The sequence below is a fragment of the Vombatus ursinus genome, unplaced genomic scaffold, assembly GCF_900497805.2.
Source record: "Vombatus ursinus unplaced genomic scaffold, bare-nosed wombat genome assembly UNPS02015016.1, whole genome shotgun sequence".
In the NCBI taxonomy this organism is placed as follows: Eukaryota; Metazoa; Chordata; class Mammalia; order Diprotodontia; family Vombatidae; genus Vombatus; species Vombatus ursinus.
Window position 1 is genome coordinate 492,960 of NW_020954794.1, and position 25,855 is coordinate 518,814.

The 25,855-nt window shown below is 40.0% G+C and overlaps 1 protein-coding gene across 2 annotated transcripts in view; it reads right to left on the reverse strand.

The window, feature by feature from the left end:
• Positions 1 to 630: 630 nt before the first annotated feature.
• Positions 631 to 25,855, reverse strand: part of LOC114030834 (zinc finger protein 883-like) — a 30,476-nt gene continuing 5,251 nt past the window's right edge. The window contains exons 1-4 of one of the 2 annotated variants that reach the window (XM_027845738.1): positions 19,347 to 19,405; positions 10,494 to 10,620; positions 9,835 to 9,927; positions 631 to 3,090 (exon numbers count right to left, since the gene is read on the reverse strand). In XM_027845738.1, the coding sequence (XP_027701539.1) occupies positions 1,127 to 3,090; positions 9,835 to 9,927; positions 10,494 to 10,620; positions 19,347 to 19,379 (2,217 nt within the window). In that variant the 5' untranslated portion in view covers positions 19,380 to 19,405 and the 3' untranslated portion in view covers positions 631 to 1,126. Of the gene's footprint in view, positions 3,091 to 9,834; positions 9,928 to 10,493; positions 10,621 to 19,346; positions 19,406 to 25,855 lie in introns of those variants that run through there. The other variant, XM_027845739.1, reaches the window with a different exon arrangement.

Below are 25,855 nucleotides of genomic sequence, written 5' to 3' on the forward strand. Positions count from 1 at the left end.
GGATGGAAGGATCATATCAGGGATTTTTGAGCATGGGAGAGACATGGGCATGCTTTGAAGTAGTAGACAATGAGCCATTAGAGAGGGAAAGATTGAAAATAAGTGATAGAGTGAGGATGACAGAGGGGGCAATCTGTTGGGGAAGATGGGATGAAATAGGATCCTTGTGCATCTTGAAAGGTTAGTCTTGGTAAGGAGTAAGGCCTCCTCTTCACGTGAAGGATGAAGGAAGACATAGTGGCAGAAGGCAGCTGAGTGATGTAAAAGGAGGAAGAAGGGAGAAGATGGTGCTCTTGGCAAATGGCCTCAATTTTATCTGCAAAATAGCGAAGAAAGTTCTCAGCTGAAAGAGTTGGGATAGGTGGAAGGAGGGAAACCATGCGAGGTTAGAGGAAGGATAAGATTTGGAAAAGCTGTTGTGGAGAGTGGGATAGTGAGTTAATAAGAAAGGTGAGGTTGTGTAATATAAAATTGATGGTGGACCCAGTCAGAATGGTTACATAGTATTCTCTATCTTTGTTCACAACATAAGTAGGAGTGACAAGTAACAAGCAATACTGATGCTGGTGAAAAAAGGTAACATTTTGACTCCAAAATATTTAATAAGAAATTTTACGAAGCTTTCCCTCCATTTTTAGACATCTGTGTGAGCTCCAGCATTATCATGATCAAGTTTCACTGATGACAATAGTTAACATTTATATAGTACTTACTATGTGCCAGGCACTGTGCTAAGCACTTTACAAATGGTATCTCATTTGATCCTCTATTACCTAATATTCTGTAAGGTATTTCCTCTAATTGAAGGTTTTCCCAAATGTAACACATTTAAAAAAAGTTCTCTCCAGTATGAATTTTCTTAGGAGCAAAGGCTTTCCCACATGCATTATAAAGGTAATCTTTCCAGTACAACTCTTCTTATGAACCTTAAGGTTTCTACTTTTTTTGAAAGTTTGCCAATATTAATTACACTGAAAATATTTTTTCCATATGAAAACTCTGATTTACAGTAACTTTTACTTCTTCCAGAAGGCTTTTTCTATACATTTTACCTATTTAAAGGGTTTCTTATCAATTAATGTCCCCATGCAATTTGAAATCTTTCCCACTTAGTACACAGGAAAGATTACTGCCAAGCATGAGTTTTCTTATGTGTATTAAGAGTTCCCTTCTGGCTGAAAGATTTCCCACATTGACCACATTCAAAAGGTTTCTCTCCAGTATGAATTCTCTGATGTTGTATAAGGTAAGAGTTATGTGTGAAGCCTTTCCCACATTCATTACATTCATAGTGTTTTTCTCCGGTATGAGTTTTCTTATGTGTATTAAGGGTCCCTTTTTGCCTGAAAGATTTCCCACATTCATTACATTCATAGGGTTTCTCTCCACTATCAATTCTCTGATGTTGCATAAGGTACGTACTATGCCTAAAGCTTTTCCCACATTCATTACATTTAAAGTGTTTTTCTCCAGGGTGAATTTTATAATGTTTCTTAAGGGATGAGCTGTGTGAGAAGGTTTCACCACATTCTTTACATTCAAAGGATTTCCCTTGCATATGCATTTTATTAAGAGTCATAAAGTTTAATTGACAGTTATAGGCTTTCCCACCTTCTTTATGTTCAAAGGGTTTCTTTGAAGCATGAGTTTTTTGGTGTGTATTAAGATGCCCCTTCTGGCTGAAGGCTTTCCCACACTGATCACATTCATATGGTTTCTCTCCAGTATGAATTCTCTGATGTTGCATAAGATATGAGCTATGTGTAAAGCTTTTTCCACATTCATTACATTCAAAGTGTATCTTTCCAGTATGAATTGTCTTATGTTCCTTAAGATGAACACGCCATTTGAAAGCTGTCCCACATTCATTACACTGAAAAGGCTTCTCTCCAGTATGAATTCTGTTATGTGCATGAAGGCTTCCCTTTTGGCTGAAGGCTTTTCCACATTCATCACATTTATAAGGTTTCTCTCCAGTATGAAATCTATTATGGGCATTAAGGCTTTCTTTACGGCTAAAGGCTTTCCCACACTCACTGCATTTGTAGGGTTTCTCTCCTGTGTGAATTCTCTGATGCTGTATAAGAGATGAACTCTGCCTAAATCCTTTCTTACATACATGACATTCAAAGTGTTTCTCTCCAGTGTGAATTGTTTGGTGTTGAGTTAGGTATTGATTACTTCTGAAGGCTTTTCCACATTCATCACATTCAAATGGTTTCTCTCCAGTATGAATTATCATGTGTATTTTAAGGTTTCCCTTTTGGCTGAAGGCCTTACCACATTCACTACACTTAAAAGGTTTCTTCCCATTATGAATTGTTTGATGTTGAGTTAGATATTGATTACTGCTAAAGCCTTTTTCACATTCATTACACTTATAAGGTTTATTTGCCTTATGAATCATTTGATGTTGAGTTAGGTATTTATTACTGCTGAAGGCTTTTCCACATTTATTACATTTGAATAATTTTTTGCCATTATGAATTATCTTACGTGTTTTAAGATGTCCCTTCTTGCTAAAGATTTTTCTACACTGAATAGATCTACAGGATTTCTCTAAAACATTAATTCTTTTATGCAGATTAAAGAATAAATTGATCCTGAAGGTTTTGCCAAATTCATTACATTTACAAAGTTTCCTTTGAATATGTATTTTATGGTAATGATTCAAGTGTGAGTAGTAACTAAAACGCTTCCTGCATTTATTATACTTATGGAGTTTCTTCCATAAGGAGATTCTCTTATGGTTAATTGGGTATGAACATTGTTTGAAGCTCTTTCCAAATGTACCAACATTGTGGAGACAGTCTCCTTTAAGACCTTCTTGCTGTGGAACAAGGATGGATCCCATTCTGAACTTTTTCCCAAATGTATTATATTTATGCACACTCGCTTTGTTAAACATTTTTCTGTTACTGACTGTTACTTGTCTAGACTGTCTTTTCTGGTTATCCTTCTGCCTCTCCAGCCTGATATCACAATCCCAAGAACGATCCTTGGTTTGTTCCTTTAGTGATTCTCCTATAGAAATAACCTGTTTTGGAGTTGATTGCTTGGTTTTGTACCTTTTCTTCTGAATCAAGGAATCTGAAAGAAAAAAAAAAGCCAATAGCCATTGTTCTTTCTATGAGAAAGAAAACTTCCTTTACTGATAATAGCTAACAATTATAAAGTGTCTATGTGCCAGTCACTGTGCTAAGCACTTTACAATTATTACTAATTTGATTTTCACAGCAATCTTGGGAGGGAGGTGCTACTATTAGCCCAATTTTACAGATGAGGAAACTGAGGCAAGCAGAGGTTTAAGTGACTTGCCCAGGGTCACACAACTACTAAGCATGTAAGGCTAGATCTGAACTCAGGTTTTCTTGATTCCACGTCCAACATTCTATTCACTGTGGCACCTTATGATAAGATTTCTGAACTGGGATACAAGAGATTTAATAACTGAATATCTACTTTAGTACCTGGATATTCAGTTTTTGGAAAGCCATTTTGTCTCTTGACATGTCTGTAGACAAGATGGAGAATTGTGGATTGGCTGATAATATAGCCTAGCATACTTTGAGCCAGTTAAATTCTCTTACAAAAAAAATAATACAGAGTTTAATAAACTTTTACAAGTTTTTCTAATTTTATGCCTTAGAATTTTGTACTTGACTTTATTCTTCTCAACCTTATTAATGAAACTTGATGAAATCACATAAATAAATGATCATGTTCTCTGATGACACAAAGATATATGGAATATGTACTATATTAGATGTCTAAATTAAATTTCTAAAAAAACATCTCAACATGCTGGAAGAATAGTCCAATGTGAAATTCAAAAGCATAAATGTAAAGACTTGAACTTAAGTTCGGGAGACTGAATATCAGACTGAAGACATCTGGTATGGTGGCAGGTCATGTTCAAAAGGCCTAGAAATTTTACTTGATCCCAAACTTAATATAAACCAACAGTACGTAGTGAAAACTAAAAAGTCAAATACATTTTAGGGTACAATAAGAGATACACAGGGTCTATACTAATGCTACTATTGTACCCTGCCCTACTCAGACAAACTGTCAGTTTTTTGTTTAGTTCTGGAAAGCACATTTTGTTTAGTTCTGGAAAGCACAAAACATTGACAAACTGTATGTCTAGAAAACCAGGCAATGGCAGGAGGGGCCTATTTAGGAGTAGATGAATCATCTAGCCTAACAAAAAGCCACATGAAATATAAAGCCTCATTCTAGAAGCCCTCTGGGAGGCCTTGGCAACATGCAACTCCTCAGAACAGTTTACTGTGAAAGTTGTTTGCAAGGATACCAACAAGAAAGATAAAGAAGTCAAGACTTAAGATTGTCCCTCCTACAAGTATAGAATTCACTAAGAATTCTGCAGGGAACTCATATAGTATGTGGTTTTCTTGTGGCATAGCCAGGTAGCTACAACTCATGCTCAAAGTAAAGTTGGGTTTCTTTCCTAGAAAAGGTCCAAGGGTTTAAGGATTACCTATACATTTATAGGTTAGTGGAAAATAAGAATTCCCTTGAAAAAATGGAAAGAGAGTTTCAAGGTAAAAACACAAAAACAACCTGAAGAAGTAATACAGAATCTTCACCTGTGTCAAGAGGTTTGAGAGAAAAGGATGAAGGACAATGGTAATAGATATGAGGCTCTTCTAGTATCATGGGGAGTTGTAACAGCCTCTGAAGATGGCATGGCTTCTTACGCTATGAGGAGTGATGATGCAGTCCTGCATTCATTCAGTAAACAACAGGGGGCTAGGAGAGAAGTAATGGTTGCTGGAGGTTCCCTAGCGAGGTGGTAATGAGACGGCTATCTGCCAATGACATTAATAATAGAGAAGCTTACTATATCAGATTGCTTGCCATCTTGGGGAGGGGTCAGGAGAGGAAAGGAGGGAGAAAAATTCTGGAACTCATAATCTTACAAATGAATGTTGAAAACCAGCTTTACAAGTAATTGGAAAAAATAAAATACTATTAAGTGGGGGGAAAAAAAAGAAAAACAAATCAATAGAGAGGTTTATTGCATCACCAGGGCAAGCACCTGAGTAGTCACAGCTGACCTTGGCACATGTCAAGATACATGATTACTATCTACTACTGGTGATTCATATGGAGAAAGATGGCACTTCCCAATAGGAACCAAGAAATTATTATTAGGGATTATGAAGTTCTGGGAAAAAAAGACCGAAGAACCAAGGGGCACTGGTAGTGTTTCGATTGGTGCTGCTAATAGAAAGCAAAGAAGTAAGTTTGGAAAGTAAGTTTGGAAAATGACAATGTGAAATTGGGCTCTGTTTGAAACCTGTTAATTGAGAGTAAGCACCTGGTTAAGAAGAAAGGATTTAGAAAAGGTTTTGAATTTATTGACCACAGGATCTTGGCCAGGGATGAAATACCTAACAAGACCCAGGAGAACATATTTTTCTCACACCAAAAAATAAATGAGAAGAGAACATGACCAGTCTTCAGAGCAGCTACTGTAAACCTTCTCACCCCCCCGAAACTTCCCAAGGAACATCCCATCTGCCTGTCCATCAAGACTTTTGCTGCCTCTTCTCCCCTCCTCCTGATCTCACATCACCCAGAGGTGTTCTCCCACTATCTCCCCCTTCTCCCCTGTCTCACACAGTGGTGGCCCTTCTCCTTACCAAGTCCAACCTTCTGTGGCTCCCTTTGACCCTCTCCCCTGCCATCTTCTCCAGCAGACTGCCCCTGTCATCCCTTCTCCCTCTTTAATTTTCAGTCTTTCCCTAACTACTGACTCCTTCCCTGTTGTCAAACAAACAATCCCACTTTTCCTTTATCCCTAAAAAACCCTCACTTGATTCAACCACCTATATTGGCTCTTCTCTTGCTTCAGAGGCAGTTAGGTGGTACATTGGATAGAGCACTAAGCCTAGAGTTAGGAAGACCTGAGTTCAAATTCCGACTCAGATACTTTACTAGCTGGGAAAATCTCTTAACCACTGTCTGCCTCAATTTCAACTGTGCGACAGGGATAATAATAATAGTGCCTACCTCCCAGGGTTGTTGTGGGGATCAAATGAGAAACTGGTAAAACACTTAGCATAATAGTTGGCACATAGCAGGTGCTTAACAAATGCCTGTTTCTTTCTTTTCGTAGCTTAACTCTTTGAGAAAGCCATTTACAACTCCTCTCACCCTCTTCTATTGTTGTTGTTCAGTCATTTCCAGTTGTGTCCATCTCTTTGTGACCTCATTTGGGGTTTTCTTGGCAAAGGTACTGGAGTGGTTTGCCATTTCCTTCTCTAGCTCATTTTATTGATGAGGAAACTGAGGCAAAGAGGGCTAAGTGACTTGCCCAGGCTCACATGGCTAGTAAGTGCCTGAAGCCACATTTGAACTCAGGAAGATGGGTCTTCCTGACTCCAGACCCAGTACTCTGCACGATGGAGCTACCTAGCTGCATTAGGTGGGCACTCTCTTTCAAAAGCTGTGCAATTTGGCTTCTGGACTCAGTGTTGCACTGAAGCTGCTCTGACCTCTGAGTTGCCCAATCTAATGGCCTTTCCTCAGTCATCTCTCTGTTTGCCTTCTCTGTAGCCTTTGACACTATCGATCATGATCATCCCTGGGATATCTTTTCTCTCGAGGTTCTCCCCCTCCCTGCTGGCCTTCTCTGCAGCCTTCGATGCTATCAATCATGATCGTCCCTGGCATATCTTTTCTCTCGAGGTTCTCCTCCTGCCTGTTGGCCTTCTCTGAAGCCTTCAACACTATCGATCGTGATCGTCCCCGGGACATCTTTTCTCTCGAGGTTCTCCTCCTGCCTGTTGGCCTTCTCTGCAGCCTTCAACACTATCGATCATGATCGTCCCTGGGACATCTTTTCTCTTGAGGTTCTCCTCCTGCCTGTTGGCCTTCTCTGCAGCCTTCGATGCTATAGATCATGATCGTCCCTGGACTTCTTTTCTCTTGAGGTTCTCCTCCTGCCTGTTGGCCTTCTCTTTCTCAGTCTCCTTGGCTGGATCTTCAGCTGGGTCCCACTGCTACCCATGAGTGCCTCCCAAAGCTCTATCTTGGGTCTCTTCTCTTCTCCCTCTATACCAGGATCCCCGAATGGGGGAAGGGGTCCATGGATAGATTTCAGGGGTCTATGGAATGGGATAGGGAAAAAAAAACATTATTTTCACTAACCTCTAAATGAAACTTGGCATTTCCTTCAACTATGATTTTAAAAAAATTTATACTGAGAAAAGGTCCATAGGTTTCACTAGATTGCCAAAGGGATCCATGACACAAAAACATTAAGAATGTCGCTCTCCACTCTCTTGCTTGGTGATCTCATCCACTCCTATAGGTTCAACGATCATCTTTCTGCGGATGATTACCAGATCTCTGCTCAGGGCCTCAGTCTCTCTCTTGACTTCTACCCTCGCATCATCAGCTGCCTATTGGACATTTCAAACTGGATGTCCCGTAGACTTATTTTAAACTCAAGACATGCAGAACTGTACTTGTTATCTTTCCTCCCAGTGTCTCTCCTCTCCCCAAATGTCCTACTTCTGTTGAGGACATCATTATCTTCTCAGTTGCCCAGGTAGCCAATCTGGGTGCCATCCTCAACTTCATTGCCAAGCCCTGCCACAATCTCTCTTGTCCATACCCCCTTCTCTCTACTCAAAAGCCAGCAGCCTAGGACAGGCCCTCACTTTCACACCTGGATTATGCAATGGCCTTCTCTTCACTCTTCTTCCTCAAGTCTCTATCCGCTCATCCTCCACTAAGCCATCAAAGTGATCTTCCTGAAGTGCAAGCCTGACTATGCACGTGCACCCCTACTCAATATACCCCTGTGGCTCCCTATTACCTCTCAGATCAAATAAAAAAATCCTCTGTTGGGCTTTTAAAGGCTTTCACCACCTGGGCCCTATCTTTCCAGTGTTCTTATGCTTTATGTCCTGCCCACCCACTCTACAATACAGACATTGTTCCTTGAACATCACACCTTGTCTTCTGATATTGTGCCTTTTCTTTGTCTGTTCCCCCATACCTAGAGGGTTTTTCCTCCTCACCTCTGCCTCCTGACTCCCCTAGCATTCTTCAAAACTCAGCTAACATCCCATTTTCTACAGCAGGCCTTTCCTAGCCTCCCCTACCAACACGTCCCACTGTTAGGTCCTCCTTTCTGAGGCTAGCTTACATTTACATTGTATAAATATGTAATTATATATAATATAAATACATGTATATATACATGTATACACATATGTATATATGTATATGTGTACATATATACACACACACATATATACATATAGTCTCCCCTGTTAGAATATGAGCTCCTTGATGGCAGGAACTGTGTTTTTGTTTTTCAGTACATGGCCAGTGCTTAGCACACTGCCTGGGATGTAGAAAGTTCTTAATAAATGTTTGATTGATGGACTGACTTTCACAACTATGGCTGATATAGGACAAACACAAAAGATAAAATAGGTATTTTCAATTATAAGAATTTTAAAAGCATTTTCTCTAACAAAATAAATGTAACTAGGATAAGAGTGGGAGCTGTTAGGAGGCCAATTGAGGCCTGATGTCAAGAAAACCTCCTCAACAATCCTGGACAACCCCAGGTGGAAGGAGCTGCCTCAAGAGGTGGCTGATTTCTCCTCCTTGGAAGTCTTGGAGTAGAAGTGAGATGACAAGGAGCTGAGTATGGTCAAGTGAAGATTCCTTTTATATCTGGGTTGACTAGATGGCCACTACGGAAGGTCCCTTCCAACTCTCATATTGTGTGATCTTTGTGCTCTCTGACAGTAGAAGAAAGGGAAATGTGGATGAGGGAGAGATTAAATTTGTAGAAGGAAAATAACCATGGGAAGTCACAGGAAAGGGTGGGATCCAGAGCAGAGGTGGAAGTGTTAACATCCAAAAGAAGACATGCTTCTTTCCAACACAAAATACATATCCAGTGTATCATTTTCTACAACAAAAACACATTTATTCAAAATTTTCCTAGTAGAAGTCAACATTCTTAACAGATAAACCAAAGCCAAAGTTTTAGTTGGGAGTCTAGACAAGAATCTGACTCACACCCACTCTGTAGTTGCCTTCTTGAGAAAAGTTTCATTGGAAGGTCAGTAAGAGTTGAAGAACAATGTACTCCACAGAATGTACAGCCTATAGAAAGGAATGCTCATACAAAATTTATCTAATATCATGAAATCATAGCTTTAAAATCTATAAAATGAATTGTGGCACCAGTGTGGTATGTAAAGTCCATCAGAATTTTGGATATGCTTCCTCTCGCAATCTGTGATAAAATTATGCAAAAGGCAATTCAAACTGTAATGACAATAAGTTTTATTCTAGACACAAATTCTGCCATTGTAAAAATCTAGTTTCTTTTTTTTTTTTTTGGTGACTAGAATGCTGGGCCTAGAATTAGAAGTCTTGAGTTCAAATCCAGCCTCAGTTAATTCATTAGCTGTGTAACCCTGGGCAAGTCACTTAACCTCTGTTTGCTTCAGTTTCCTCAACTCCAAGATGAGGATAACAGCACCTACCTCTCAGGGTTGTTGTAAGGAATAAATGACATATAGTAGAAGCAATATGCATGCTTATTTTCTTCCCTTCCCTTCCCTGGAGAGAAACATGAGGGGAGAGATGTCAGAAAAATGACACTGGAAGTAAAAGTGAAGTGAAAGATGAGGTTACTGGGAGGGAGTTGGACAGTGACAGCTCTTCTCCATGGGGCTGCTGACCCTTAAGGATATCTCTCTGTCTGACATTTCAAAGATAACCAGCTGAGCGTCTGCTTACAAAACTTCCATCTGGCTGGGTTTTACTCACCCAGATGAGTGCTTCTTAGGACTTGTGCTCTGAACCATGGTGCTCCTCTTTGCTCCAACTGGGAGATCACGTCTGGTTTGGAAATTGGAAGCCCTAATCATGGAGAAATAATGGTGCTGTGCTAAAGACAGAGACATCGCAGAATTCGGTCTTACCCACTTTCTATTTAGGGAATTGAAGGAATCCTAGGAAGACCCCAAGGGTAGTATCACAAACCTGAGAATGACTGTCTGCACTATGATTCTATCATGTGTGGGGGTATGTCCAAGAGTTTGACTTTGGCTCAGAGAAAATTCTTTTGTCTTAACATGCTTCCTGATAAGAAGAAGAAGAAGAAGAAAAGTTTTCATGTGTTCGAGGACTTGTACTGAGTTGCAAATGGAGAATCTTTGATCTAGATGGACAGGTGGGAAGTTTTAGCATTAGGAGCAGCACAAACATTTTGACCCTAATGCAGGGCTGTAAACTTCCAGTAGTACAAAGCAAAGACCCTTCATACAGAAAGAGGGCATAGAAACTCTTATCTCTTGGAATCAAAGGACTAGGAATCTTTTCATCTTGCATCTCTTCATGAGAATAGACCTACATGCCAAGTTGAAATTCACACATGATAAACACAGCAGGACCCAGATGATTCAGGAGAGAAAAGCCATCCTTACCCAGGGACACAAAGTTCTCATAGTTCTCCAGCATCACGTCCCTGTACAGGTCTTTCTGAGCAGGCTCCAACTGTCTCCACTCTTCCTGGGTGAAGTCAATGGCCACATCTTGGAATGTCAGCAATTTCTGAAAGATCAGAATATGCCTTTGCACACCTAGGACCCATCCCTAGCACTGAACTAGAGGGGGACATGAAACTGGCAGAATGTGGAGGGAATGGTTATCATAGGGAAGGGAGAAGGCAGTAAGCATTTTATACAGCACCTACTTTATGCCAGGCCTCATGCTAAGTACTTTTACTAATCTTATCTCATTTAATCCTCATAACAACCCTGGGAGGTAAGTGCTATTAGAATTCCCATTTTACCATTTTGAGGAAACTGAGGCAAAGAATTGCCCAGGGTCACACAGCTAGTAAGTGTTGAATATGGATTTGAACTCAGATCTTCCTTACTCTAGAACCAATGCTTTATCTGCTGTACCACCTTGATGCTTCATAACAATAAAGGTCTGGGGGCAGAGCCAAAATGGCGGCATGAAAGCAGTGACTTGCTTGAGCTCTCCCCCAAACCCCTCCAAATACCTGTAAAAAAAGTGGCTCTAAACAAATTCTAAAGCAGCAGAACCCACAAAAAGACAGAGTGAAACAAATTTCCAGACCAAGACAACCTGGATGGTTGATTGGAAAGGTATATTGCACCAAGCGGGGAGAGGAACGCAGTTCGGCATGGGCACACAGGCCACAGCAAACCTGGAGCAGGCCTCAGAGGACTGAATCGCAGGCAGCTGTGGTGGTTTCCAGACTTCTCAACCCATGAACACCAAAGACAACTTAGAAGGTCAGTGGGAAAAGTCTGCAGTGAGAGTTAGAAGCTAGGTCTTGGTCACAAGTCCTGAGAGCAGCCCAGGGCAGCGGCTGCCTCCTGAGCTTCCAGCCCACAGACTGAGGGGGAATTGAGTGACTGATAAGAGGGGGATTGCAGGGATCTCTTTGCCAGTGCTGAGGCAGGAATCTCTTGCTTTGCCCGTGCTTGGATCTGGGTCACAGTTCTGAGGGGCGGTCCTGAGGCGAGGAGGAGCACTAGTGTGGTGAAGCTTGTTGTGGTGGTGAAGAGGAAACACCTTGCCCCTTATCATACCACCTTGGAAGAAGTAAAAATTTACAGGTCTCTAGAAGTATCTCGGAAAACAGTTGTACAAACCCCCGAAGCTTGGAACAGTACATTCTCCACATTGGAAGCAGACTTTACCTTAACAAAGAGTTTAAAACTCAAATAATTGGCTGGAATCATGAGTAAGTAGCCCAAAAAGAGTCAGACTATATTATCTTACTTTGGTGACAAAGAAGATCAAAACATATAACCAGAAGAAGACAACAAAGTCAATGCTCCTACATCCAAAGCCTCCAAGAAAAATATGAATCAATCCCAGGCCTTGGGAGAGCTCAAAAGGGACTTTGAGAAGCAAGTAAGAGAAGTAGAGGAAAAACTGGGAAGACAAATGAGAGTGATACAAGAAAATCATGAAAAACAAGTCAACAGCTTGCTAAAGGAGACCCAAAAAAATAATGAAGAAAATAACACCTTAAAAAATAGCCTAACCCAAATGGCAAAAGAGGTCCAAAAAGTCAATGAGGAGAAGAATGCCCTAAAAAGCAAAACTGGTCAAATGGAAAAGGAAGTCCAAAAGATTACTGAAAAAATTACTTCCTTAAAAATTAGAATAGAGCAATTGGAAGCTAGTGACTTTATGAGAAATCAAGACACTGTAAAACAAACCCAAAAGAATGAAAAATTAGAAAACAATGTGAAATATCTCAATGGAAAAACAACTGACTTGGAAAATAGATCCAGGAGAGAGAATTTAAAAATAGCTGGACTATTTGAAAGCCATGTTCAAAAAAAAGGGCCTCAACATCATCTTTCAAGAAATTATCAAGGAAAGTTGCCCTGATATTTTAGAACCAGAGGGCAAAATAGAAATTGAAAGAATCCACCAATCTCCTGAAAGAGACCCCCAAAGGAAAACTCCTAGGAATATTGTGGCCAAATTCCAAAGTTCCCAGGTCAAGGAGAAAATATTACAAGCAGCCAGAAAGAAACAATTCAAGTATTGTGGAAACACAATCAGGATAACACAAGATTTAGCAGCTTCTACATTAAGGGACCCTAGGGCATGGAATATAATATTTCGGAGGGCAAAGGAGACAGGATTACAACCAAGAATCACCTACCCAGCAAAACTAAGTACAATCCTTCACAGGAAAAAATGGTCATTCAGTGAAATAGAGGACTTTCAAGCATTCTTGATGAAAACACCAGAGCTGAATAGAAAATCTGACTTTCAAATACAAGACTCAAGTGGAACATGGAGAGGTAAATAGGAAAGATAAATCATAAGAGACTTATTAAGGTTGAACTGTTTACATTCCTGCATGGAAAGATGATATTTGTAACTCATGAGACCTTTGTCAGTATGAGGGTAGTTGGAGGGAAAAAAATTATATGTATGTATAGATAGATAGATAGATAGAGGGCACAGGGTGAGTTGAAGATGAAGGGGTCATATCTGGACAATAAAATTAAGGGGTGAGAGAGGATTATACTAGAAGGAGAAAGGGAGAGGTAGAATGGGGTAAATTATCTCACAAAAAACAGAAAAGAAAAGGCTCTTACAGTGGAGGGGAAACAGGGGAAGGTGAGAGGGAATGAGTGAATCTTATTCTCATAGGATTTGACTTAAGGAGGGAATAACATACACACTCAATTGGGTATGAAAATCTGTCTTACCCTACAGGAAAATGGGGGGGGGAAAGGGGACAAGAGAGTAGGGGGATGATAGAGGGAGGGCAGATTGGGAGAGGGAGTAATCAGAAGCAAATACTTCTGAGGAGGGACAGGGTCAAAAGAAACAATAGAATAAATGGGGGGGGCCAGATAGAATTAAGGGAAATAGAGTTAGTTTTTCACAGTATGTCTACTATGGAAGTGTTTTGCATAACTGCACATGTATAACATGTATTGTGTTGCTTGCCTTTTCAATGAGGGTGGATAGGGAGGAAGGGAGAAAATTTGGAACCCAAAGTTTTAAAAGCACATGTTTAAAAAAAATGTTTTCACATGCAACTGGGAAATAAGAAATACAGGAAACAGGCTACAGAAATCTATCCTGCCCTCCAGGAAATTAGAAGGGGAAGGGGATAAGAGAAGGAGGGGAGAGATAGAATGGAGGGCAGACTAGGGGAAGGGGTATTCAGAATGTACACCATCTTGGGGTGGGGGGAGGGGTGAGATGTGGTGAGAATTTGGAACTCAAAATCTTGTGGAAGTAAATGTTGAAAACTAAAAATAAATAAATTTATTTAAAAAAAAACCAATGAAGGTCTGGAGTATTACTAGATTTTATAATGTATTAATAATTCTACCACTATAAATTCAAGGGTAATGGAAGAAAAGCCTCTTACCACACTATACTTTGATGAAGTACTAGAAATGCCAGCTATAGCAATAAAATAAGAAAACAAAATTAAAGTATTGAATTCAGTGAAGAGGAGACCAAATTATCTGTATTTTCAGATGACGTTGTTGTTCAGTCGTTTCCAGTCCTGTCCAACTCTTTCCTGAAGTGGTTTGCCATTTGATTCTCCAGCTCATTTTACAGAAAAGGAAACTGAGGAAGATAGGGTTAAGTGACTTTTCCAGAGTCACACAGCTAGTAAATGTCTGGGACCACATTTGAACTCAGGTCTCTCTGACTTGAGGCCTGGCACTCTCTCTGCTGCACCACTTAGCTGCTCCATTTTTCAGATGTGATGGTTTATTTAATAAAGCAATCAAAGCATCAGCAAAGAAACTAAATGAGATTATTAATAGCTTCAGTGAAATAGCAAGATACAAAATAAATCCACAAAAATTAGTACTTCTATTCAATATTAATAGAAACCACAGAAAATTTTTCATTCAAAATAATTTTAATACACATAAGATAACCGGGAATTAACCTGCCAAGACATATAAAGGACTTTTTTAACTATAACTACAAAAGATTAAGATAAATCATAGCTACATCAACAGAGTATTAGTGTGCCTGCCTTGCCACGGTCCCTTCAACATAAGTTATTCTTGCCTTTTACAATCTTTACAAATAAAGACTATAAAAGACAGAGATAGTCACTGTTGGTGGAGCTCAGGAAAGACAAGCACATTAGCACTAACGGTAGAGCTGTGAATTGGTGCAACCATTCTGGAAAATAATTTAGCATTATGCAAAAAAAAGTCATCAAATTATTCATACCCTTTGACCCCAGAGATCCCACTCCGGGGCAAGTATCCAAAGGAAATTAAAGAATGAAAAAAAAGCTTCACACATACCACAATATTCATAGTAGCATTTTTTTGGTAGCAAAAAAACTAGAATGTTTGGAAAAGGGTGTGAATTAAATATAAAATATATTTTAAAAGCATATTAAAATGTTATTAAATATATTCATCTGTATTGTTGAATATTTAAGATAATATTAAAGCATATTTAAAATAAATTGATTGATAGACAAATTTGATTATGAAATCCTCTTTACAGAAATAAAGGAAGACTTAGATCATTGGAAAGCTACATAGGGACATATTGGTATAAGAAAAATTGATGACCTTATCTAAATTAATCATATATTTAGTATATTACATACCAGTCTTCCAAGGTATTACTTTTTAGAACTAGACAAAATAGCAAAAAGAGCAAAAGGTCATGCATTTCAAGGGAAATACTTTTTTTAAATGGAATGAAGAGGGTTAACATTACTAAATCTGAAATTATATGATAAAATTAGCTGGCAAAACTATTTGGTAATGGTTATGAAACAGAAAAGTAGATCAGTGGAACAGTCAAGTAAGACCTAGAAACAAATAAAAATAGAACCCGATGGTAGATAAACCCCCAAACTTCAACTGAGAGGAAACTTTAGAGCTTGATTTTCAGACCCATTCGTCTTTTGGTTTTTGTTCAGAAAATGAAATCCTTCATAGAGATGAATGTGATTTTCCTGACTTCCCTTAAACAGAGACTCAGGTGGGCAGTTCTCCTCCCCACTGCCCAAACGAACTCATCCAATACTGATCCTGAATGCTAACCTATTCTGATGAGTGGGTTGGAGGACCGGTAAAAGCAGAGGGCAAAATTATAAGCCTTTTGCTCTCCCATGCTCCTCCAGCACTGGGGCAGTCCTTCTACTGCTCCTGAATCAGCTCACAAGCCCAACCCATAGCAGCTGTGCCAAAGCTCTTCCAGCCTCCTCCTCCCATGTCCTTCCTCCATCCTCTCCCTTCTTCTTTGCTGAGGACTTTGCCTCATTTCACTGAAGAAATTGAGGCTAATTTTTCTCCCCCTCCTTCCCCATCTTCTCCAGAAGTCTGCCCTTTCTATCATTCCTAATCTTTAATCTCTCCCTATCTATAGCTCCTTTCCTGTTGCCAACAAATACTGCCATGGTTTCCAAATCCTCACTTGATTTGACCACCTCCACTCACTTTCATCCTATTATGTCTCCTTTATTTGCAACTAAACTGGCTTGTGTGGCTCAATGAAACCCTATACCAAGATAAGGTCGAAATGGGTATATGATTTAAACATAAAGGGTGGTACTGTAAGCAAATGAGGAGAGCAAGGAATAGTTTACCTGTCAAATCCATGGAGAAGGGAAGAATTTGTGACCACACAAGAGATAGAGAACATTATGAAATTCAAAATGGATTATTTTGATTACTTTAAATTAAAAAGTTTTTGCACAGGCAAAGCCAATGCAACCAAGATTAGAAGGAAAACAGAAAGCTGGGAAACAATTTTTACAGCCAACATTTCTGATAAAGGCCTCATTTCTCAAATATATAGAGAACTGAGTCAAATTTCTAAGAATACAAGTCATTCCCCAATTGATAAATGGTCAAAGGATATGAACAGGCAGTTTTCAAATGAACCGTTCTATGAAAAAATGCTCTAAATCACTATTGATTAGAGAAATGCAAATTAAAACAACTCTAAGGTACCATATCATACCTATCATATTGGTTAACATAACAAAACAGGAAAATGATAAACACTGAAGAAGATGTGGGAAAATTGGAACACTAATGCATTGTTGGTGGAATTGTGAACCAACTCATCCAACCATTCTGGACAGCACTTTGGAACTATGTCCAAAGGGCAATCAAACCATGCATACCATTTGACCAAGCAATACCACTACTACGTCTGTATCCCAAAGAGATCATAAAAAAGGGGAAAGGACCCACATATACAAAAATATCTATAGCAGCTCTTTTTGTTGTGGCAAAGAATTGGAAATTGAGGGGATGCCCATCAATTGGGGAATGGTTGAACAAGTTGTGATAAATCAATGTAATGGAATACTATTGTTCTATAAGAAATGATGAGCAGGCAGATTTCAGAAAACTCTGGAAAGATTTACATGAACTGATGCTGAGTGAAGTGAGCAGAACCAGTACACAGTAATAGCAACATTGTACTATGATCAACTATGACAGACTTAGCTCTTCTCAGCAATACAATGATCCAAGACAATTCCAAAAGACACATGATGGAAAATGCTATCCATATCCAGAGAAAGAACTATGGAGTCTGAATGCAAATTGAAGCATACTATTTTCACTTTTGTTTTTTGTTTTTCCTTTCTCATGGTTTTTCCTTTTTGTTCTGATTCTTCTTTCACAACATGACTAATGTGGAAATACATTTAACATGATTATACATGTATATCGCATATCAGCTTGCTTGCTGTCTTGGGGAGGGCGGAGGGAAGGGAGGGAGAAAAAATTAGAACTCAGTCTTACAAAAATGAATGCTGAAAACTATATTTACTAGGGAAAAAATAAAACACAATTTAGTGAAAAAATAAAATAACATTGCTTTTTTCTTGGGAAAAAAAAACACAGAAACAAACAAATCATGAGCTATGTCATGCAGGGTCACCCAATCATGGAGTGATGGGCACTCACTTTGTTTCCTGTTGTTTGTTATTACATGTCCTTGGACCCAACATTTCTACTACTGGCCAAATACCACAAACAAAATTTTTCTGAATTTCTCAGATTCATCATTTCTTACTGTACAATAATATTTAATTATTTTTGAATACCAGAGTTTTTTCAACTGCTCCCCAATCTGCAGGCACCTACTTTGTTTCTAGTTCTTTGCTATGACAAAGAATACTGCTATGAATATGTATACACATATATATATGTAAAATGGACCTTCCCCCCACCCAAGTCTTTTGACTTGCTTATGGTATTTTCCCACTAGTGGAAGTGTTGGGTCCAAGGACATGGCCAGTTTAGTTGCATCATTCCAAACTTAGATCCGAACAGTTGGACAGCTTCGTGGCTGCATGAGTATAGCAGCAGCATTATTTGTAGTAACAAACAACAGGAAACAAAGTGAGTGCCCATCAATTAGAGAATGACTGAACAAATTAGGCATACGAAGATAATGGAATATTAGTGCCCCCTAATTATCAAGGACTAGAAGGAATCAAGAGAAACATGAGCTGATGCTGAGTAGAAAATGACCACAATCATGTCAATGGGAGCAACAGTAAAAGACACCGGAACTCAGGTTGGGTGGAACATCCAACGCTACTTCCAGAAATCCAACAAAACATGCTTTCTCCTTGGTAAAGAAGTGGAGGACTGAGTCTTTGGAATATTATGTGTGCTTTCAGGTAATTCTCCTGTATGGTTTGGTTTTACATAACTTTTTCTTTGTTACAAAGGAAATTACTAAGGTGGTAAGGGCATATGAGGAAGCAACTCTGGCCTAAAAATAAAAGGCATTGATAAAATTTAAAAACCGAATGCCATGGGGGAGGGGGGGAAATGGATTCTTTAATACATTATTTTGCAATTTTGACGTACTAAGGAATACAAAGAATGTACAATGATCAAGAAATCCAACAATCAACAAGCATTTATTTATTAAACACCTGGTAGGTGCCAGGCACTGGGCTGGGGGATGGGGTTACAAACACAAAGAAAGAAACAATTCCTGTACTAAAGGAACTTAAATTCTAAGAGATACATTAGGCATGAGTGAGACAGCACCTTATAGTGGAATAAAGCCTGGATGTGGAGACAGAGAACCTTGCTTTGAATCCCTCCTTTGTACTGTGCCAACACTGTGACCTTGTGAAGGTCCCTTCAACTTTCTGGGTCTCACTTTTCTCATCAGGCAAATGACAGCAATGGACTACATGAATCAATCAACAGTTGTTTAGAGGAACAGACCATGTGCCAGGCACTGTACCTATAAAGATAAATACGAAATGGTCCCTGCCTTCAAGGAATTTAATCCTGCACGCAGTAATGACATGTACACGTATACACAAAACGTAAAGTAACTGGAGGGGGCACTAGCACAAAGTGGGGATCGCAGAGTGCCCCAGGTAGGAGGGGGTGCTCCAGGTAAACTCTGAAGGAATTGAGGGATTCTAACAGGTCGAGGTAAGGTGGCTTGGCCTGTCGGGCCACCTGGGCACAGAGGCCTGGGAGGGACAGCAAGAAAGCCAGTGTGACTGGGCCACAGAGTGCATGCAAGGGATTAATGCATGATAGGGAAAGGTGGGTTGAAGTTAATGTTAAATGACTTCTAAGACTGCTTTAGTTCTATGATCCAATGAACCTTATCTTATCTATAAAATGGGACAATCTTTGGAAAGGAGAATAACTGAGGTTTGTGTCTCTGAATGCAACCTTGTCAATAAAAAACAACAGAGGAAAAAGAAAGATGTATCTACACTTGGAAAAATGAGATAGAGTTTTGGAAGAGAGAAAAACAGCCTAGCTCACCTGGGACCTAGTTGTCAGGACCCCAGAAGCCATCCCCTCCTCCTCCTACTCCTTGTTTCTCCTTTCTTGGGAAAGGGAAGAGTCTTGAGAAGCCAGAACTAAAGAAGGAGAAAGATGTTATAAAGGAAATAAATCCTGCTTTCTAGCTCCCCAATTTCATTGGAATAGAATTCTCTGATACCATCTGAAAGTGAGTCCTATGGTCCTTTCCAGGGTGAGATTAAACGGAGCCTAGGAGCAGAACAACCTTCCAGAATCCGAAAGGATCACATATTCTAGCTCCTTAGGATCCTTGGCTCGATTCCTCCTCTACTCATAACAGGTTCCAAGGGACAGAGCGCTGGTGGAAGAATTGGGACACAGGCTGAATTCATGGCACTTCCCCTATGTGCTATGCGAGAGGCTTTGGTACCTCAGTCATCTCTTCATTTAAGGAAGAAAAAAATATTCTGTTCTCTTCCAACACTTAGAGGAAATATGAGGAATTCATTTACTGAATTTTTTGGGAAAAGTTTTTTGAAAGGAAAAAAAAAGGCTAACAGTCTAGACCCAAGATAAATAGAGAGAAAGAAAAGAGTTTGAAATCTTTGATGAGTTTAAGTCATGAGGCCCAAAGGAACTACATACCAGCCCAAGGAAAGGAACAGAAAATGTGATGGCTGAGCCATGGTTGCCAGTGATCTCTCAAAGGTCAGACCAAACGTGGTCCCTGTTTTCAAAAAAAGAAGAGAGCAGAACTTGCAAACTATAAGCTAATGAGCTTGACTCTGACACCTGGCAAAATTCTAGAAGTAGGAACAAAGAGACAGCAAATATTTAGAAAAAAGACTCAGAGCCAGGAGCCCGGCTCCATCATAGCAGAGGCATGCCAGAGTAACTTCCCTTCCTTTTCCAATAGACACATGAGATAGGGTAGTCAAAAGTACAGCTGGCTAGACTAGAAACTACTCGAATGGATGGCCCCAAAGAGAAATTAATGGTCTCCAGTGGAATGCCCCATTAATAAAACTTTGTATGTGTGCCATTTAACAGAAAGACACAAGCAATACAGAGGCAGTGTGGTAAAATGGACAGAGAGCTGGACCCTGAAGCCAAGAAGACCTGGGTTCAAGTTCCACCTCTGACTTAACTTGACCTCTCAGTGCTCTAGGCAAGTGGTACCTAACTCAAGTAGAGAGAGATCCCTGTGCAGCATAATGACTTAGAAAACCACAAATTGACATTATCTATACTGTATTTTGTGTTTTGTTAGACATTTTCCAATTATATTTTAATCTGGTTCAGCCTTACTGCAATTGACACGTTTTCTCTAGGCCACTCCTTTAAGTCCATAAGGTGCAGAGAAAGGGCTGACCTGCACCAGTGGGGAGTTCCTTCTACCAGTGAAATCCCAACTCCAGTCCCTACAGAAGACACGCTTATCAAATCTAAAGATGACACAAAACCAAGCAGGATAACTAATATCCTGGACAGACTCAGGATCCAAAAAGACCCTGAGAAGCTAAAACACTGAACTCAATCTAAGAAGGTGAAACTCAATAGGGACAAAACCTCAATGTTACAAGCTTAAGGTGAGAGTGATGGAGAGAGACTGCAGTTCATCTGAAGATACTGAGGTTTTAGTAGAATACAGGGAGTCAGCAGTGTGATGGGACCATGAAAAGAGGCGATGCAATCTCAGGATGCATGAGAGGCGGTGTGCTAATTAGAACGAGGGAGGTGAGAGTATTGCTTTCCTCTCTCTCTCCTCTGGCCAGACATGTTGGGCACTGTGTTCAGTTCTGGGTACCACATTTTAGAAAGATCACTGACAATGTGGAAAGTGTCCAGAGGAAGTCAGCTTTTATTTCTGGTTAGACACAGGTTGGACTAATTGGCCTCTGAGATGCCCTTGAGTTCTGAAATTCTCAGGTGGCAAATGAAGGTCTTGAGATCATGCCGTTTCAAAAAGCAAGGGTGTTTAAGCAGGCAAAGAGGAGGCAAAAAGACACACTTCTATTTGGCTCCAAATGTAGAGCCAGGAACAATGAGTGAAATCTCCAAGGACGTAGCCTTACAGCAAACACAAGGAGCATCTTAACAACTAGAGCTGCCCAAGAGAACACGGAGCGAGGCTGCAGGTTCTACATCTCTGGAGGTCTCCAGACGGAGGCTGAATTACTGACCGCTGAGGGTAACGTAGACAAGTTTCCCTCACAGATACAAACAACTGAGACAAAATGACATCCGAGACACCACTTAACCTTCCAGTTCTGTGACAGCTTGTCAAAGTGACCTCTTTTCCTTTCTGCAAAGGTTACTAAACTAATATATAAAGAGAATGTCACAGACATGAGATATTTTAACCACAGCAAGGCTCTGACAAGCTTTCTTATATCCTTATGGACAAGATGGAGACATGAAGACTAGATTCAAAACTGGTCGAATGACTGCACCCAGAAATTTAAGAAAGTCAATGTCAGCTTAGACAAGGGTTTTCTGGTAGAGTTCTCTAGCCATCTCTCTAACTGTGTCAGCTTTATTCAATATTTTTATCAGGAGGCAGAGATGACAGTCAGTTAACGTGCATTTATTAAGTACTTACTGTGTACTAGGCATTGTGCTAAGCACTGGAGATAGAAAGAAGAAACATGGTCCCTATCCTCAAGGAGCTCATCTTCTAAGAGGGGAGATAACACACAAATAACTATGGACATACAAGTCACACTCAGTGTAAATGGGAAGTAATTTCAGAGGGAGGGCACTACCAGTGGGAATGACTAAGTGACTAAGTGACTTTTGCAGAAAGTGAAATTTGAACTGAGTCTTAAAGGAGGCCAGGGAAGGCAGGAGAAGGGGGTGAGGAAAGTGAGCAATGACATACTTATTAAATGTGGAATAGTGTATTACCAAAGCTGGACAGCTCATTAACTATACTAGATGAAATAATTGGCATACAAAAAGATCTTGGCACCTTAGAACACAAACTAGTAAGACAAAATTATGCAGAGAAAAAAATCAAGTACAAAAGTTGAATGAGAACAACAGTTCATGGGGGAAAACCTGGTATTCTTTCAGCTTTGTGATCCAGTAGGCAATGTTTCTGTGTTTCTACATACCACAGTATCAGAGAATCAATGAATCCCAGAGTTAGAAGAGACCTCAGCAGCTGCCAAGCCCAACTGTACCACTACATGAATCCCTACTTTAATATACGTGACAAATGATTTTCTAGCTCCTGTTTGATGACCTCCAAGGAGAAGGAAATCACTGTCTCCTGAGGCGGCCCATTTGACTTTTCAATAGCTCTAATTCTCATGAATTTTTCTGAGTTAGAGCCTACATTTGCCTCTTTGCAACCTGTCCGTTGTTTGTGGGGATTGTTGTGGCAATCTACTCTGGGGATTCCCCCCCCAAACAAGTGGAATCCCTCTTTGACAAGACAGCCTTTCAAATGCTTCAGCACAGATGTCTCATCTCCCCAGATGAAGGGATTGGACGAGATGGCATCCGAAGTCCTTATGTTTCTATGAGCCTTCTCTTCTGCAGGCTCCCCCATTCCTTCCACCAATCCTTACACGAAAGACTCAAGGTCCTTCACCATCCTGACTGTCCTATTCTGGATATTCTCCATCTTATTAACATCCTTCCTCCAATAGGGGGCCCAGAACTGAACATAAAACCCCTCTGCACAGGGCACAGGGACATATTCATTCCTAAAGGATGAGTCTCTCAAAGTAGGTCAAGATGGCAATAACTTCTTTGGCTTCCACGACACACTTCCGACTCAGATTGAGCTTACGATTCACTAAAAAATATTCGATCTTTTTCATCTAATCATGCCCCTTCATTTTGTACTTAATGAAATTCCTTTTTGAAGCGGTGTATGACATTAAAACAGGCTCTGCTGAATTTTATCTTGTTATATTCAGCCAGACAGTATCTTTTTTGAACACCAATTCTGTCTTCCAGTATGTTAACTATCCCCCTTGGCTTTGTATCATTTGCAATTTTATAAGCATGTCATTTACGCCTTTATGCAAAATACCGATTAGAACGTTAAGCAGTATAAGACCAAATCTGGAGCATTTCACTGGAGGCCTTCTGCCAAGATGACATTTAATCATTAATGACTGTTCTTTGAGTCTGGCCATTTAGCCAGTTCCCAAACCATCTAATTATTATCATCTACTCCATATCTTTTCCACAAAAATACAATATTTTATCAAAACCTTGCCAACATCTAGGTAAACTATATTTACAGTATCCCCTTGATCTACTAGTTTAGTAGCCCTGTCAATAAAGGAAATAAGGTTAGTTTGGCAAAATCTATTCTTGATGAGGCCATGTTGGCAGCTTGTGAACTTCCACATCTTTTCTAGTTTTTTACTAACCATCTCTTTTAAATTACAAGTTTTGCTAGGAATCAAAGTTAAGCTCACTGGCTACAAGACAGCATACTCTATTGTCTTTCCTTTTTTGAAAATCAGGACATGTGCCCTTCTAACCAGAGGTACCCCATTCTCTATGATCTTCCCCAAACTACTTACAGTGGGTCAGCCATCACATCCATCAGTGTTTCCAGAACCCAGGAACATAGCTCATATATGGGCCATGTGACTTGGACTCATCATGCTCTCTTTCAGTATCTTAAGTCTCAGTAATAATAATGGCTAGCACTTATATAGAGCTCCAAGGTTTGCTTTATATTGAATTGCTCAACCACCCTGGGAAGTTAGGTGCTATTATTACCCCCATTTTACAGATAAGGATACGGAGGCTGAATGTGGTTGGGTGACTTTCCCACGGTCACACAGCTAAGTATCTGAGACAGCATTCAAACTCAGGTCTTCCTGACCCTAATTCCAGCACTCTTTATATCCACTGTACCCCCAAGCAGCCTATAACTCCCTGGTTGGACATTCTTTGTTCTATCTTTTCCTGAACAGAGGTCATTTTTCTTAGCAGAGAAAAGACAAACAAATGAGAGTTGAGCACCTCTCCCATCACTCTGTCAACCCTAGAAAGCCTTCCTGTCTTTCTTTGGATTCTACTTCTGGGCCACCCCCACCCCTAAGTTGATCAACTCATCTTTGGAACTCTGGAGAGGAGAAGCCTCCATTGGAGGCAGCTTTGGATAATAAGTTAAATCTTACCATTACCACTAGAAAAGGTGGGACAATGGCTCTATTCAAAGCCTCTGTGACAGCCTTGACCAGGGGTTCTTGATCTGGGATCTGTGAACTTGTTTTTAAAATATATATATATTTTGACAATTGTATTTCAACATAATTGGTTTCCTTTGTAATCCTCTGTATTTTATTTTACACATTTAAAAACATTACTTTGAGAAGGACTTCAGAGGTTTCACCACACCTGACACCTGAAGGGGTCTAAGACACAAAAAAGGTAAAGAACCGCTTCTTTCCCTTGGCCACCATTCCCTGATATGGGGGCCACGTCCAGTCATCCTAATCTATAAATCTATATCTGGTCACTGGACCCAGATGGCTCCAGAAGAGAAAGTGAGGCTGGTGACTTTACACAGCCCTCCCTCACTTAAGTCCAATTTACTTGCATGTCATGGCATCACCATCCTGACATCAGGGTCATCTTCAAGAACAAAGGACAAACAACAACATTCCCTGATACATATTGTATTATCCCAGGAGACTAATCTCCTTGGAGGGGGCAGAGACTTTCACATTTGCTTGTGTACTTAGCAACTAGCATAGTGCCTAACATACATAAAAGCTTGTTGTCCTATTTCAGTCAGTCAATAAGAATTTATCAAGTGACTCTGTTCTACTTACAGTGCTAAGTGCTGGGGATAAAAAGGCAAAACACAAGGAGCTCACAGTCTAATGGAGGAGATGACATTCAAACAACTACGTACAAACAAGATATATACAAGATAAATGGGAGATAATGGGGGAAGGCACTAGGATTAAGGGAGAATCTCATTGAAGATGATATCTTAGTAGGAATTTGAAACCAGGAGGTGGAGATTGGGGGGCACGAAGTGGGGGGGAGTCAGAAGAGCATTCTAGGCATGGGAGACAGTCAGTGACATAGTCAGCCCAGAGTAAGGAAACAGACTATCTTGTTTGATGAACAGCAAGGTCCGTATCACTGGACAGCTAGGTAAGGAGTGTGGTGTTAGACTGGAAAGGTAGGAAGGGGCCAAGTCATGAAAGGTTTTTAATGTCTAACAGGATTTTATATTTAATCATTGCAGTGACAGGTAGTCATTGGAGTTTACTGAATAGGGGTGGTGGGGTTACATGATCATATATGCACCTTAGGAAGATATATTTGGTAGCTGAATAGAGGATGGAGTGGAGAGATGTGAGGCAAGCAGAACCACCAGCAGGTTATTGCAACAGTCCAGGTGTGAGATGATGGGGGCCTGCACCAGAGCAGGGTCAGTGTCAGAGGAAAAAGGGATATATATATATATGTACATACACATACATATATATTTATATATGTGAGAAATGTTACAATGGTAAAATCAATAGGACTAGGCC